The sequence below is a fragment of the Limulus polyphemus genome, unplaced genomic scaffold, assembly GCF_000517525.1.
Source record: "Limulus polyphemus unplaced genomic scaffold, Limulus_polyphemus-2.1.2 Scaffold4764, whole genome shotgun sequence".
Classification (NCBI taxonomy): domain Eukaryota; kingdom Metazoa; phylum Arthropoda; class Merostomata; order Xiphosura; family Limulidae; genus Limulus; species Limulus polyphemus.
Window position 1 is genome coordinate 7,404 of NW_013670374.1, and position 18,182 is coordinate 25,585.

At 32.2% G+C, this 18,182-nt stretch overlaps 1 protein-coding gene across 2 annotated transcripts in view; it reads left to right on the forward strand.

Annotated features, from left to right (window-relative positions):
• The window catches only part of LOC106471653 (tubulin-specific chaperone A-like), a 22,079-nt gene extending 6,383 nt beyond the window's left edge, over positions 1 to 15,696 (forward strand). The window contains exons 1-4 of one of the 2 annotated variants that reach the window (XM_013932267.2): positions 3,828 to 3,921; positions 7,780 to 7,885; positions 14,539 to 14,625; positions 15,185 to 15,696. In XM_013932267.2, the coding sequence (XP_013787721.1) occupies positions 3,866 to 3,921; positions 7,780 to 7,885; positions 14,539 to 14,625; positions 15,185 to 15,268 (333 nt within the window). In that variant the 5' untranslated portion in view covers positions 3,828 to 3,865 and the 3' untranslated portion in view covers positions 15,269 to 15,696. Of the gene's footprint in view, positions 1 to 3,827; positions 3,922 to 7,779; positions 7,886 to 14,538; positions 14,626 to 15,184 lie in introns of those variants that run through there. The other variant, XM_013932269.2, reaches the window with a different exon arrangement.
• Positions 15,697 to 18,182: the final 2,486 nt, after the last annotated feature.

Consider the following 18,182-nt stretch of genomic DNA (forward strand, 5'->3'; position numbering starts at 1 on the left):
TAGATGATAAAAGATTTCTCCAAAAAGGCAAAAGTACAAGAAAATCAAATGTAAGCATGCGTTGCAGAATATTATGAGCACCACATTTTGTTTCAGTCCATGTTTGCCATTCTCACTTAATTGCTCTAACAGTCCTAGTAATTCATCCAGTTTTTCATGTACAACTTTTACTGCCTTTTCTCTTGCACTCCACTGTGTTTCTGATTCACACTTGACAGGGATCCTAAGCTCCTGCTGCAGTTCATCCCATCGAGTTGTTGAATGAGCAAAGAAATTATAAATGGCTTCAATTATACTCAAAAAAGTAGATTTGAGTACCTCTCAGCATAGCCTACTTATAGTCCTTTCAGTTATTGAGAGAAGTGGTGCCTGGTTGTCTGGCAACTTGAGCATATATAGTAACAGAGACACTGACAGTCACTTACCTGAAATTCAAAAGAAGCTCAGAGAAAATGCATGTAATTGAGATGCTCACAAGTTTGTCAGAAAATCACTGTGATTGAGAAAATGTGAATTAGCATGAATGCAATGAGTCCTGTACTAGTGAAACAGACAGCGCTGTAAGAGGAAGTGAGAACAATGCCACTATTCTAACAACAGTTTTCCAGATACAGACAAGGTTGTAGCAGTCTTTGGGAATCCTCTGCAGTGCCAAGTACAGCAACTCCAGCTGCATCAACAGCACAAACAGGCATTCAGGAAAATGGGAAGGATGGAATTATTTGGGAAATTGTAAATCTCATTGTTGAGGCTGTAGAAAGACAGGCTTACCAAAATTTTTGACAAAAATTTCAGGTCTCATGCAGTATGTAAAATGCAACATTGATGACCCTCTCAGTGTTTTTCATTTGTTGATTAATATGAAATGTTACACTACATTCAATGATATACTCAAGTAGAAGCACACAGGCTGCAGAATGATGATTACTGAGAAATATCTGGAGAAAAATTACATGTGTTTACTGCAGTACTGTATGTTTGTAAAGCCTATGGTGGTAAAGGGGAACTTTTGGTTTGCACAATGTGTCATTCCTTTCCAATACATGACAAACAAGCCAGACAAATTTGAAATAAAGTTTTATTTGGCAGTGGATGCTGCAAAAAGTTACATTATGAATGGTTTCCTCTACATAGACAAAGATGAAACTTGACTGGCTGATAGTGTACTACTCAGACTGATTGCACTGTACCTGAGAAAAGGGAGAAATAGGAGTACAAATACTTTTTTTATTCACTGGAATTGGTAAAAGAGGTGTAGAAAAAAAACAAGAGAGACCAACGTTGCTGGAACAGTGAAAAAAAAACAAGAAGAGTGTCCACCATGTGTGTGTAGAACTTGCAACCTTGGCTGTACTCCAGTACGGTTTAGAAACACAGTGACTGTTTACGAGTGCAAATAGAGAAGAATGTTTTCATTTTCAGCTCTCTTCACACATCAGTTGGCTTTGGGACTGATGAAAAGAAAAAACTGGAGACTGTGTTTTTCTTGGATGCTACAGACCAGGTGGCACAGCAATAGTCAGTGCTAGTTGGTTCTTACAGGTAACCAGTTGCCATAATTTACAATGTCCTGAACCTGGCAGACATCAGTTCCTTTGTTTTATACAAGGAATGCATTGGAGAAAATATCAGTAGGAGGCATTTCATTTAGAAGCTAGCTACGGACAGAGCTCTGACAAAAACACATGAATGAGAAAAATGCACAGATAGTTGGCAGCTCAACCTGGACTCATTGCTGCATCCAGTGACACATACTAAAGAAAACAAGACCAGGAAGCTAAATGCAATAACAACAAAACTTCTGATAAATGTGCCCTGTGTGGTAAATGTGTAGCAAATCTGAAAGCATTTCACCTGCATGGATTGTACTACTGGTTCAAATGTTGTAGCAAAATTCTTTTGTTGTTAGCTAGCACAGTGTGGCCACCTAGATCTGGAGCTAGAGACTAGAGCCACATTATGGCAGGAACTGGGTTAAATTACTCAAATCCTGACCTATTCAAGAAAATTATCATTTGATTATTAAGTCCCTGATCTTTAAGACATGAACACCAATTATTCTTCACTTGCTTCATGACCTAGAAATGTTACTCTGGATCAGCATAATAGGATGACAGCATCGTGAAGAAATCAATTAGTGCCAGGAAATTTGGAAATAACCATCTGGGTAATTACAACACAGCTTGAACTCAGTATATTCAATCTCTATTTCTTTAGCATGTGCATGCTGTCTCACAATTCCTCGAGAAAATGTAAACACTCGACTCTACATGAAAAGGTCAAAGTCATCACAAAGTATGAAAAGGGTGCCAAATAATTGCTGCTGAAATGCAGGTTGGCGAAATGCAAATTCAAATAATTGTTAGTGATAAAGTTAAAATCATGGATGTATGGGAAAGCAGTCCTAACTCAAACATGAAAGTCACCAAATTGCATAAAACTGCAAATCATGAACTTAACAAGCTAGCATTTGATTGGTTCTGTAACACTAGAGCTAAGAACATTCGTGTTTCTTGAAAGTTGATCCAAGAAAATGCTTTAGTGTTGTCAGTTGAACTTGGGCTAGATGACTTCACCACAACATTTTAAATGGTGACGAAACTGGCCTATTTTTCTATGCCTTTCCAAGTTGGCCTCAAGTTATCAAAGGCAACATGTGTGATGGTGACAAAAGCTCAAAGGAAAGAATTGAAGTGTTGTTAGGCTGCAGTGCAGCTGGAGGGGGTTGACTCCTCTCGTCATCGGGCAGTCTGCAATTTCTCGATGTTTTGGGGGATTTCAGACATCAACATTATCAGTGATGTACGATGCAAACAAGAAAGCTTGGATGATGTTAGCCATCTACAGCTATTGGTTGAAGAAAATCAACAACAAAATGAAGCTACAAAACTGATCAATTCTGACATTTGTCAATAAATGTTCCACATACCCACTTATGAAGCATTCAAATGTCAAGCTCGTGTTCCTGTCACCAAGAACATTGTTGTGCTTGCAACCATGTGATGGTGGCATCATAAAGACTGTGAAATCAACTTATTGCAAAATATTTCTGTCACATACTTCTGAAGAAGTCCGAGGCACAGAATCCCAGCAATTTTGCCGGTCAAGTCATCATACTCAATGCAATATACTGGTTGAAACTTGCCTGTAATTTGGTCCAACAAGAAATGATTCAGAAGTGTTTCACACACTGAGGGTTCATAAACCAGACATTTCCAGATACACCAGAAGATGTTACTGCAGGGAACATCATAGGAAGAGTTTGTCTTGTGTGATGATGCATTAAAGAAAACTAAAAACTCTGACCCAACAACTGAAGATGATAATGAACTGGAAACCAAACCAGTGATCTTCGCAGCAACGGCAGTCAGATACTTAGAAGAAATTCGAGACTATGTGCTGAAAACAAACAACAAAATGCTTCTCAATACCATGTCTGCCAAACTCATGAACATTCAGAGTGACTCTGTTAGATGTGCAAAACAAAAAAGATGGACAATTTTTTTATTGAAATAAATTTGGTGTCAATTTGTCATTTTACATGTATGGAATAAAGATGTGATGTTTTATGAAATAAATATGATTGATGAATAAATTAATTTACATAAAACACAAACAAAACAATTTTAAGTTATATTTATTGAACTGTTATCCATCATAAATATTATTATTATAATACCAATTTGCTATGTCATCTGACTACCTATACAGTATATAAACCATTATGCTTAAGCCTTGGCAATAGTGACTGGCACATCTTGAACTTAGTCGTTCATGATCTGGTTATTGATCCTTTGAATAACGACTTTTTTTATCCTGGCAGATAGGTCGTTTGTACCTAAGAGGGACTACTGTGTGTGTGAAAATGCCACGTTACACAAAAGCCACCCACAATCTCCGTGGGGTTATTGGAAAGCAAAGGTGAAGTTGAGCTTTAAGTAGAAAGGAAAACTAGTTTATAAACCACAACAACAATTATCAAAAGCAATATATATAAATATACTAGATTGACTTTTCATGAAACCACAAATATACCTTTCCTTGTAAACAACTAAAGATTTGTATGAACTTTTTACTTGAAGTTACGGCATCATTGAGGTAATGGTTATTCTTTAGAGAATGTTAGACGAGCCAGCACATCCACAGTATCCTGTAGCAGGTGCAGAAACCCACTTAATCTTTCACTTTTTAATTTTCACAGGTACATGAAATTAAATTTTCAGGCTAAGATCAACTTTTATGTCTCTAATTATGAGATGATTATAAAACCATTTACCTTAAATAACATCACAAACATGGAAATTTAAATATTTGAAATACATGAAGAATCTGAATTTATGAGGTAAAGCACCTCAATATGAACAACATTGTTTTCAATCTATTATAAACATGAAGCAAACAGGTTAGAATTAGTTTCAAATCAAAATTAGAAATGTATCTTGGCAGGCACCTTTTGCCAAAAAATGATACCAAAGCTTGCTGATACCTTTGGTTTTACAAGCTTGCTTTCAAGTGGTCCACTTCTATGGTACAAAGCATACATGCCTGTCCAACAAATATTTATAAGTTACAACAGTATTGAAATGTACTAATCAGAGCAGGTATTTAAAAATTGCACCTAAATTGTTTTAAAAATAAATACATTTCTCACAAGATAAATATACATATATATTTAAAGACTATTTGAAGAAACTGTAAATAAAATAGACCTATTAAGATTTTTACAAACTGTACAATACCATGAGCATGTTCGTTACATGACAGTAAAGTATTGATGATTTGGTTGATGCTGTTTCAACCTTGCAACTTCTCCTTCACAAATGTCAACCATGTGTTACAACAGTGGAAGTCACGCAACGCTGGGAGCATGTGCTCTGTAGTTTCTCAAAGGATCATGAAGGCCCAAGTGCAATCGAGATGCCTTCTTTTTAATATATAAGCCTGGCAAAAAAAACCAGCACGATAGGCAGATAGATTGAAGACATAGATAATTGAGTTGAGCGAATAGTAGGAACTGTAAGTAAAGTGTGTGAATCACTTTGATTTATAGCTTGTGCTATAAAAAAAGTAGTTAAGCTTAACATACTGATTGGAAATTCTGTGTATTACAAGGTTGTATCAAGAAAGAATAAACTGGTTTAATCAAGAAAGGACTTGTATTGCTGAAGTTCTTCGGAAATAATTTCTACAGGAAATTAACAAACAAGCAGATACGCAACACATGGTTGATGTACCATCATTGGCTTGTCCACAGTTTTTTGGATGGCTGATTATTTTCCAGGCTCAATTTATTAATCAAGACATCAAATGTTACAACCTCAACAGTGACAAAATTGGCTCTTGTTAAGGATGTTTAAGAAACATATTTAGTCTTAGTTTCACCTTTGATATATACATGATCATTTTATTCATAACTGAACAGTTGGTACTGTCATCAATTTTGCAATCTGAGTTTTGACCTCCATTTTATCTAATACAGATTTGTAAGTACTGTTGCTGAAGCATGCAGCTGTTTTGTCATTTAGATAGCTGGGTTTGTGAGATGTACAGTGTAAAAATAATATCTCACTAAACATTTCCTTCACCCTTTAAGTTATTTATGTAAGGCTGAAAATCATGAATTTTTGAATGGTATATATATTTAAGTAATCTGCCATACAGAAGACTGTTGTATAAAAGTAACTAGCAAAATTTTGTCTGCTCTCAGCAAAATTGCCGAGTGCCAGTTTTAAATTCTGTAAGTATGAATCTTAAATGGTGGTTAAACCATTATCCTCAGTAACACATAGGAGCCTTGTATGCTCATAATTGTTATTCCTTCAACTATAATTCCTATTTTTTGTCTAAAATAATTTATTTTTTATAATTTAGTGTAAAAGACTTAGAAGGCCTTTTTTGGTGTTTTTGTTTCTTACTTTTAATCTATATTGCTTTTGTATTAGTTTCATCTTAGTTTTTTATAATGTTATGTCTCTGTTCGTTTGTTAATTTCCCATAGAAATTCTTTCCGAGAAACTTCAGTGATACAGGTCCTTTCTTAACTAAAACTAGTTATTTCTCGATACAACTTTATAATACACAGAATTTCCACAGTCAATACATTTACAATCTCGATAACAAAACACACACTTTATATTACCGTCACTACCGCTCACTTGACTCAATTATCTGTCTCTATCTCTCATCTATATCTGCAATTATTTGCCAGGCTTATATACTGAAATAGAGGGTGCCTAGAAAAGACTAGAGTTGCCAGGAAAAGTCACGATCTTTCGAGAATCTCATAACATGTTACCAGCGTCACGTGACTTCTGCTGTCGTAACAGTAATTTTAAACCATTCAGAAAAGTTTCTTCATTTATCATCTGGAATTAAAACTTTTGAGATTGTATTTTTACCTGAAGCTTTCTGAAGAAGGGCATACAGTGGTAGAAAATGTTTGTTCATGGGTAACTGGTTGGCACTGAAAATACAAGTTGTTGACTTTGTTCATTGTATAGAATCAGTAACAGTTACTGTTAATGAAGTTATGTGCAGATTTTTTTTACATCTTCATACTGAAGGTTAAGTACATATATTAAAGTGAGTTTGAATATGCAAATCAGCAATGACACGACAGTCACAGCTGATATAAAATTGTAGTGTAATGAAACATATCAGAACTACATTTGACATTGTTTGGCATTTCATAGATAGTGTGATGCCACTGAAAATTGATTATTTTTGGAATGGTATAAAACAGCCCTTTACAGTGTTAAATATTGAAACACTTGGATCACACAGATGTTTAGGTTGGAGGTTTTGAATTTCCAAGATGGCAGTACCTCTTACATATTAGCATTAAAAAACAGGAGAAAAGGGATGAAATTGGACTAGCCAGAAAGGAGACTTGCGCACTTTGTAATCCAGGTATGGTAATCAGAGTGCAGCATGTTATAACAGTTAAGAATCCACAAACACAAGGATCAGTGGCAAAAACTGTCCAAATGGCCCAAGTAACAGTATGTAACAATTAAGATATCCATCCTGAAGAGTGATGCAAGTTACATGTACGCAAGTTTCTTTAGCAACATATCTGTTTTACCGTCTCATACATCAAGCAGCTGGAGAATGAAATGAGTGTTTGTGTTATTTCATACAAAAACATACTAGTCAAGCTGCCTGTTGATTTCTGTACAATCAACTTTTGAAATTGGAAATGGCAAGCTGTTGTTCTCATACATTAGGTAGATAATGGAATGCCATCAGAGGAGAGTGTTGCACTTTGGACATGACAGCCTTTTGCAAATCAAACTATCCCGAAGTGCTATTGGGAAGATGCACTGTCATCAGATAGATGGTGACTTGACATAGTGAAATGAGCTGTGTGAGGCTTTGATAACTTAACCTCTGTATAAGCAAAGATCACAACCAAATCATGCTTTTGGAACTATTATCATAGCTCATGAACATACGTGTCTACTTAACAATAGCCCAGTTATTCTTGTTTACAAGTAAGTAGAATATTACCTTACAACAGTAAGCGAATATATTTCTTAATCCTGTGCATTTCTACATATTCAGAAATTTGGAAATATTGGTTTGATTAAGATATGAATTCTTATTATTTTTAAATGATTACCTTATTTTTGTGTTTCTTGTAAAATATATAAATATTAAAATGTATTGTGAATTTTGTTACACATGAAAAACATCCACAGTAATGTTACAAATTACTGTTTTCTAATACATTACATTAAATTTTTACATGTTGATTAAGAACTTATATTTTGCCTTTAGATTATCCAAGGAGAAAGGAATGTATGAGAAGGAAGCTGAACAAGAGAGAAATAAATTAGAGAAGATGAAAGCTGAGGGTAAAGATGAATATGATATTAGAAAACAGGTAATGCAGATTTTTTAAATTATGAATACCAAATCCATGTAACATTTCTGCATCATAATTTGAGATGTTTATGATTTGGAAGGATATATGTATTTTGAGGTAAAATATTCTGAAACAACTTAAGGTTCTCTTTTCTCAACCACTCAAGTTTTTGTTAGCCCATCATAATCATCATCAAAAGTTTCTCCATGTGTAATTATGTTGATAAGTACAACATTCCAGTGTAGTGCAGAGAGAGAGATGTTACAGGTGCTTTATGTAATCTAAATGGTAACATAATCAAGTTCATTCAGTAAAGGTTGTCTTCTCTCTACCTGCCTTGTGAATTTGCACTTGCCAGTATCCACTCTTTAGATCCAATGTTGAAAACTGTTTTGATCAAGATAAAGCATCCAAAATACTCATTTCATGGCAGTGATTTGGTATCCTTCTTTGTAACTTTATTCACCTTCCATTAGTCCGTACAAAACTTTGTGGAACCATCCATCTTCCTCAAAATTACAGTAGATGGTGTCCATGTACTAATACCCAGTGCTATCACTCCTTGTTCTTCATGATTTCTGTTTCTTTGAAAGCCTCAACTTTTTTGTAAGTGTGAGTCATCTGGCTATCTGATGTATTTGATCTGCCTCTCCATAATCAATATTTTGAGATGTTTGTTTGGCCTAAGTTATGAGGTCCACTCTATGAGCAACTCACATAATTTTTGGCATTGATCAGCAATAAGAACTCCATATAGCTCTTGCAAGTGAGGTGGTAAACTTCTTTGTGTAAGAATTTGACATCAAATATTTTATGGTCCTAATGATGTTGTTTTTATTCTTCAGATCCATTGAGAGTTCTTTCAACCATTAATCCTTCATGACATACTTGAGGCAATTTCCAAACTGTCATTACTGAATCTGGTCATACTGTTATAGCTGTAGAATCAGGGTCAATCCATATATTTCAAGGTTTCTCATCAATAAACCTATGGACTGATAGACTGGTTTCTCTAAATAATGAACTTCTTATCTTGTTTGGTGCAAATGGAAAAATCTCAGCTGACCTTTGCCACATACAGCTAGCCAATTTTTGTTTTTTATGTCTGGTTATCCCTTTTTTGTTCCTTTGATTTGATTGAGCTCAAACTTGTTCTTTGGGTATTATTTCTGTGGTTTATTAACATTTGTTTCCCAACCTTATAACATCACTTTTTCTGACATTCATTGAGAGGAGTTATTATTCTCTTCACATTCTGTATAACTAGATATCTGACTAATCCTTTTAGTTCTTGTAGACTATCATCGATGGAAGTTGATGTTTCAATACTATTTGATATAGTGATCCCATAACTTCTAGATAGTGTCATTAGTTGTTTATCTAGGACTTTAATGGATTCAAACTCCATCACAAACTGGAGAAATTCCTCTAAAGATGTACACCTACTTTGCTAATTTTCATATCCTCTGTTATTGTTATGGCAACTATAAATTGGTCGTGTGTCAACAAAGCCATCAGTTCACGTGGAGCATCTTGGTAAGATAATATGGCAAGCTTTTCCAAATCTTCTACAAGTTGGATTAATGCCTCTTCTTTCCTTTGCATCCTGTTTCAGAACTTTGCTTTAAATATACTCTTTGTGGTGTATCATGCTGAACCTGTTGGTTGAAGCAGCTACCAAAGCTTGATAGTTATTACGGCTCTCCTCCTGAAGGTTACTTAATGTCATTAAATATGGTAAATTTAAATGGCTAGCAAGATGAATAGCATGTTCTTCACTATTCTACCTGTTCATCCTGGAAATCATTTCAAACTGAGTTTGGTATGCCTCCTATGATACCTCTTTATCACAATCCAAGGGGCAATGTTGTAGGACTGACCAACTAAGTTCTGGAACTAGAATTGGTAGTGGCATGGCTGGATTAGTCCAGCAAGGTCCTGCAGTAACAAATGGCACATCAATTGTGGTAAATTTTGCAGACCAAATAAGTCTCTTTTTCTATATTTTGTAGTAAATGATGATTTAGTTTGAAATTCTTAGATATAGCATGAGATGTGGCTAGCTTGATCTTTGCATTTACCAGTTCTTTTTTCCAAATGTTTTATTCTGTCGTTGATTTCATTTTGTAATTTTCTCTTTGATTTTGTTGTTACAATCTCTCTATGTTGTCTTGTAATTAATAGCTTCATTGATCTTACCTTCAGTCATATTTTGATTTTAATATTCTTCATATAATGCATCTTTCTTTTAACTGGTTCATCATTTTAAACAAGGTTTCGATTTCTCTCTTTTTTTTGCTTGTGTTGTCATCATCTTTAACAGTTCAGGTTGTCAAAGTTCTGTTTTGTTTCAACAAAGTCCTACTTCTGACATCATTGTTGTAACATTTTCTATCATTGGGTGTTTTTTTTTTGATTATTTGGTAAAAATAATGCAAGATATCCAATCCATGTAACAATGACAAATTAATTTATTTCTTCTTTAACATTTGTTAGAACCATTTTTGCCTGTATGCCTAATTTCAAATACAAAACTGTTCAACAGATACTACTGTAACTACCATAGTCCTAATACACTAATAACATTTAACAGAAATTTTCTTGGTTAATTGTAAGTATACCCCCCTCTCTCTCTAGGTACCATGTCCATCTTGGACATTGGTGAGCATGATATTCCACTGATCCCTATCTCCAGTTGATCTTATCACTTATATAGTGGTAATTCCTAGTTCTTTGTTAATTGTTGGTAGCAACATCTGTCTTTGTCTTCCTTTACTTTACTTTTGTGGGATTTTTCCTCTCATAATGATGTTTTCAATCTCTCCTTTTTCTCATGATATGTCCTATAAAACTCCATTGTTTTTTTGTTGTTTTCCCACAACATTCGTTTTGTCTTGGCCTCTTTTAGAACAACTTAAATTACTCGTTTGTGTGTTCCATGATATTTTAAGCATTCATCTTAGGAACCACATTTCTTCAATGTTGTTGATATTGTCCAACATTTGGAACCATAAAAACGGATTGGATGGACATTAGCACTTTAGAACTCTTAGTTGTGTTTCAGGTGTCAATATGTTGTTCTGAGTATACCTAACTCTCAAATAAACTTAATTACAGAATTTTCTTGATAATTGTTCAAGTAACTGAATAGGTGCAATAACTCTCACCTGTAACACTGAACTTGTAAAACTCACTGACTACTCATTTTTGAATAATGTACCCTCATATAGATATTGAATGCAGCTTCTCAGTTATTACATCATCATGGTTAGCTGCTCTTTCTAGCAAACAAAATTATGACATTGAAAATACAGCTTACAATAAAATGGAACTTAAAGTAATCAGAACATTAATTTAGATTTTTTATTGTTTTTATGTTAACCAACTTAAATGTAATATTAATTTTATTATCTTACCTGACACTAACCAATGTATCAGTGCTTGTTGTTGATCAGTTGCATTGAATTAATCACCCAACTCTATTTAGTACTTGCAACTTCTTTATTAAAGAACAAAAGTAAGAGGGTATAGGTATAATCATAACATTATAAATTTTTATTGCACCTTTTAGTATTCATGAACACATGAAACAAAATGTAAATGGTTTAACTATCAGACCCAGGTGCAACAGTTTAACTCATTTGTTGCATGCTTTGTTTTATTGCATTGTGAACAAGAAGTACTGTATGAAATAGTTTGAAACTTCAGAAGAACTTATTATGGAGCTACAATATCTGATATTTATATGAATTTGCAGCTTTGAAATTTTGAGAAGATTCATTGTGTTATGCTTTTTTTTACTTGGATTATTTTTTCTTCAATATTTACAGATAAAAATGAATTACAATGCTTTTCATATTTTTTTTAGGTCATATGAGAACTGAAAATTGAAAATACTAACTAATATTTTTTATTTAACCCTATTGTTACAGGCATGCTTTACTGCACATATCACAAGGTTTTAGTGACATTCAAAAGTTTATTAATCTACTTTTTGTTTGTTATTCCAATTAGTATAGCATAAAACCTTAGCTAATAATGCATATTTTAATAGTATATAAGTTTTAAGTTCTTAATTTTATACAGCAATATTTTAAAAAATCCTGAATTTCCCCTAGTGTGACACATGACACATTTTTTCTATGTGTCTTCTCTGCTATAGTTTATCCACCACCCTCCAATAAGTACGAAAGTAAAAGTAAATTACTTACTATAAAATCCTCATTGCTCAAACCATAATTTTTATAGCCTTCTATTTTGTTTGTTTATAGAGTTATCAAATAGAAAATCAGACCCCTCTTGCCACACCCACCTGTCACATCCTCTCTTTCAGGATTTGTTAATAGTTCTCTCTTATGTTTAATTTTATATTATCTATAACTAATAGAAAACCAAGGTTTTCATCTATCAAATTACATATTGTCTAATGTTGTTTTCTGAACGGAGAATTGTCAATTTCACTGTTAGTACAAGTTTCATTACCACGGGAATATTACGATTAGCTTGGATGAATTTGTAATGGCTCTTGTTGCAGTTAGAAATCCAGAAATATTGTTAGAGATAGGGAAATTTGTGTACTTTTGCATGTTATTAGTCTATATTCTTTGGTGCATTATTTAATTAAATAAAATGCTATCATTAGTATAAAAAAGTAGGGTTAAATGACAACAATTGACAGCAAGAAAAAAAGATTCAAGTAAGTACTTTATTTCTTGTTTTTTCTTCTTTATTTATTATTATTATAAAAGTAACTAAAATGTAAAAATAGGAAACTCTTTAGGTTCATTAAGGTTAGATTAGGTAAAATAAATAATAATAATAAAAAAGTTTCATGAAACACGCACGTAAGCATCTCGTGGGTAATGTAATTCGTAATGTGACCTCCATGTTTGCCAAGTGCTTTACAATGTATAATCGCATGAATAGTAATTAGACATGGTTCAAAGGGCAATGAAATAGTTTTAATGAAAACAAACATTTGAAATGTATTTACGAGGTTTTAGAGTGAAAATGTATTTTTAAACTTAACATTAAAATCACTTTGCACATGGACTATTCAAAACAAATACTTTATATCATCACGGACAAATCTTTAGTAAAAATACTTCATTTAAAAAAACTGATTTTTTATGTACAAAATACTTGGAGTGTGTACTAAAAGTCTGTCAAATTTGGTGAAGGTACACACTGTATTAAAAGTTATAGTATATACAAGAAAAATGGTCCTGTGGTCAGTCCCTTGGACCAACCCCGTATGGAGAGAGTTAAGAACATATTCAAAGTAATAGGGGTATGTAACTGAAAAGTTAGTAAAGATTGCATAAAGACTGTTTAGGGCATTCCTTAGTATTTGGTAAATGTGTTCTCATTAGAGTGGCATTGTTGACATAAATCATTTTATAAAATGTTCACTCACCATCACATTGAAATTGATGTGCTTCCTCTTAAAGTAAATCCTGATGCTATTCATTGATTTGGATATTATTTACATTTTTCACCATATCAGAATTCTAAAGAAAACATTGAGTAATTGATCAATAAAGATCTTCATGGATGGGCTATAAATTCATTATTAAAAATATTCCCATTCTTTTCTAGATACATCTCAACCAATCACCTTGCATCCCATGATAAATTGTTTTTAACTGAAAAATCTTTATGAAAGTAAATGTACATTTGTAATACAGTGAAGTACTGATAGAGATTTTTGCATTTGTGTAAGTTGTTTTAGAGTATACATATAAATATATAAATTTACCCATAGTATAGGTTTGTAAATTTATTTTTCACTTTGGAAACTAATACAGGATTTTTTTTTATGTTTTTGTTATAGAGAGAACCACAATTTATATTCCTCAAAATTATATACTTGTATATACTTTAATTGTTATAGAAAAACCCTAAGCTATGTTGCATTTAGTGTAACTAGTTTACACATTTATTGCTGAGGATGTGCATGTGTATCAAAAAAGAAAAATGTGTTGATTACATGTTTTTGGTTTGTTATCATTGCTATTGTTTATATTGAAAACACAAAAATATTGCATTAAAACTCTTATAAACACTTGCCATATATGATGCCAAGAATTGCAACAGCTAACGTGTTAAATACTGATGTATTGTCCATATGTACTTACAATAAGAAAAAGATGGAGCTTTCAGAAAAATATACATATAATAGTATGTAGCTGTTTATTGTCCATATGTACTTACAATAAGAAAAAGATGGAGCTTTCAGAAAAATATACATATAACAGTATGTAGCTGTTTATTGTCCATATGTACTTACAATAAGAAAAAGATAGAGCTTTCAGAAAAATATACATATAACAGTATGTAGCTGTTTATTGTCCATATGTACTTACAATAAGAAAAAGATGGAGCTTTCAGAAAAATATACATATAACAGAATGTAGCTGTTTATTGTCCATATGTACTCATAATTTGAAAAAGATGGAGAATATATTGAAGACCTTCTTGAACTTTGCAGATATGTTGGAAAATATACATGTAACAGTTTGTAGCAATTTTTCCAATTTCATTAAAATAGTAAGAGAAACTTGATGAGAAGGTTGCTGTCAGTGCTACATGAATTAACGTAACAAAGTTGATTGTAAAAAAAACCTTGTACCACATTTTACTCAAATCATAACATTGTATCTAAATTTCAGGAGGAAGTGTTACAAGAATCACTGATGATGGCACCAGACTGTCGAAAGAGACTGAATATAGCTTACACAGAGCTGAAGTCTATACTGGTAGGTTTTTTGTTTGTTTTATTTTCCTTAAATCAAATATCTATAAAGTCTGTAGTTATACATATCAATTATAGTGTTTTTATGGTAGATTAACTTGCTGGTTTAAATTCCCTCATTTTTATTTTTTTTGTAACAATTTGACCACTGTCTAATAGTATAAGTCAGGCTAAATTCTATTTAATCACTGGACTTATAAAAATAACATAAAGCAAAACTAAGCTCAGCTCTGTGTATGAGTTTTAAATTTCTAATACATAATCATACAAATCAGAGTGCATTTACATGTCAGTTTACTGTGTAGTATATGAAATTTGAAAGTGTATTGTTATTTAACAGTTTATAAACTATTTGTTTTAACTTAAGTTGTAGATTAGAGATCAGATCAATGCAGATTCAAGAAAATTTTATAGGGGATATATTTGGCAACCTTCAATTTTCCTCAGATTCTCCTCTTTAAGTCAACATGTCTATTGTTAAAGAAGACATTTTGCAAAATTATTGTTGAAAAATCCTTAAAATTATAAAACTTGTGAAGTTCTCAAAAAAATCATTTTTTCAGGAAGCAGAAGCTGAACTTTCAGAGCAAGAAGATTATCAAACAGCTAAAATTGTTCTTGAAGATGCAGAAAAAGCTCTGAATTAGAGAGAAATAGTTTCTTTGGGGAAATTTAGGAAAAAGTGCATCATTAAACATGTTTTCTTATATCAGGAGTCAAACTAAAAATTAAGCTTGAAATAACCATTTTAATTTGAATAAAGACAATCATAATCATTATTCTCTGGAAATCCAAAATACTCTTTCACAGGTGTCATCAACTTGATTCTTCTAGAAATAAAGTTTTTGGGCTCTCTAGTTTGATTCAATTTCCAAGATTCTAATAACCTGCAGAAATAAGTCAGTTTAATGAAATAATTTTTGTTTGAATAAATTATGTTTCATAAAAATTGTAGAACCTCGAAAAATGGGCACTGCAGCATTAAGGGCAGTTCTTTTCAGTCTCTTTCTCTTTTTCTACTATTTGTAACCAAAATAAATCCTTCAATAAAGGGCACCTCGATATTCCGGATTAAGGGCAGTGTCTTTAGTCTCATTCTCTAAACGAGCACTCAATAAAACAGGCAGTTATCTTTGTATGTCTATATGGTGTACTGCTAAATTCCAAACATCCCAAAATGATGACCAGTATTCAAACATTTGCGATGTTTATTAGACTGGCTCTGAACCATATACTGTAATAAACATTTTCACAGGTTCAAAGTGCAATCTTTTTATTACTCTGGAAAATTCTCATTGTAAACACTGTAGGATACATAAGCTGATAAATTGCACATCATATTCTCAGATCGGCTTATTTCTATGCACTTGCTTTTTTGCTCTTGAAAGTACTGTATTAAGGTGTCACTTAAACAATCTAATGACACAAGTGGTGATTTGTTGCTTTATTTTCAGCAGATATCTACTTAATTTTGACAGTAAAATAAACATAGAAAATAAATGTGAAATGTTTAGCAGTTCAAACTCTGAAGAGAAGTACTTGGAAACTTTTTGACCAATAATAAAGAAAAAGGGCACATCTAATTTACCCCCTGAGACCTCCTGTTGACAACACTCCATGTCATGGCAATGTGCAACTCATGAACATCCATATCATCATACACCAAACAAAATGGGGGACTTTAAATTTCATAAATTTTGTACAGTCACTATGAAATTCAGCTTTGCATTGCTAATTTTTAATATATTAAGGACACTTTGCTATTGGGGGCTTTTGACACAGTTGGAAGGGTGCCTTTAATGTGGAGGTTCTACTATGTTAATTTAAGTAATCAAACCTTGAGCAGGCAAAAAGAAGAATAAAAAACTAATACATTTATTTTTCAGGTTTTTTTGTATTCAATAAACCACAGCAGAGCCTTCAGATATTTGCCTTTGTACCATTTAAATCTATGGGAAAAACATTAAACTTTTATTTTGCAATTTTGAGTAAAATATATAAATATGATATGTATGGGTGGGAGATCTCAATAGTTAAGTCCATACTGATGGTTTGGGCCAGAATGAACTAGTATGGAAAAGCTTCATAAAAGAAATATAAGTGTACTTAGATTGACTAATGTTTTTTGTTTTATACTCAAAGTGCCTGTTACTGGTGATAATTAATGGTATGTTAGCAAAATTGGAGAGGGGGTATATTTTTTGATGTTTGGAAATTTTCAGTACTGGCAAAACGTTTCCAAAAACCACCAATATATAAGGTATATGAGAAGCTGATATATTTGAAGTTAATAATTCTGTTTTGATAGCACCATCGGGAACCACGTTATTTTATGACTTTCAAGTAGAATAATTGCAAGTGACTCCTCGTGTAATTAAGTGTGTCTAGTTACATTTTACTAATCTGATGATTGATATACTATATATTCTATGCTGAAATCATGGCTGCTGTTTTATTGTTACTTGATTAAATAGATATGGATGCTGCTAACAAACGTTATCTTCTTGTATTAAATACCAATGTTAGGAAATACATTCCTTTAAAAATTATACATCTACTTGTTTTACATGCATTTGGGCCTGAACACTAGTATTTTTAACTTTTCAACAGATGAGGCTCATACATAGGTGTTATGTTTAAGTTCAAATATAATATGTACCAAGTTTTCATTAGTTGATGTGACACGTAATGAAATGTATTATTGATCTAAAAGGCAAATCATATTGAAAAAGTGGTAGATTTATATAGATATAATAATGTTAATGAGATCTATACATATAAGATTAAATGGTGTAGTTTAACAGTTGGTGAGTGAAAAGCAAAAATTTGTAGTGTTCTGCAATTTAAATTGTTCCTTCATAGAAGTAATATTTTAAGTAGAGACCATTAAAACCCATCAGTCAGCTTATGCAAATTTTTAGCTTTTATATTATTATTATTTTGTTTATCATAAGAAATTTGTGTATTAGTTTTTCTTATTTCTTTCATTTGTCAAATGTATTGAATTTTCCAGAAAATTATTTATTTTGTGAATTCTATAAACTGGTGCTTGTTTCTAAAATGAATAATGTTCAGAACTTCTTTCACGATAACTGTTTTAGATGAAGTTATTTTAATGTTACATATATATACGTATCTATATGATTTCACACTAAAACATTAAAAAGGGTATAAATTTTTTGGTAAAAGTTTAATACATTAATATTTTTTTTCTATTTGAATAATTACGTGCTTACTTTTATAGAGCTTGTAACATTGTTTTTATTTTTGGGTTGTAATAAAAATAATCATTTGTGTTTTTTGAAATTATTTGCAACTTTAAACAAATGATTTAAATCACACCATTACCAGTTTCTAAAACATTTATGGAATGAGAGTAATTCAGAAGCTTTTTTTTTTCTGCCACATTATTCTGTTTATAGCTAACTGATGCCAAATAATACTTTGACATATACAAGAAGCTGTCAAGAAATTTAAAATGTAACTTTTCACCAAAGTAAAATATACATGGTGTTTTGTGTGTATATGGTTATAACTAGCCACTTTTCATAGTTCATACAT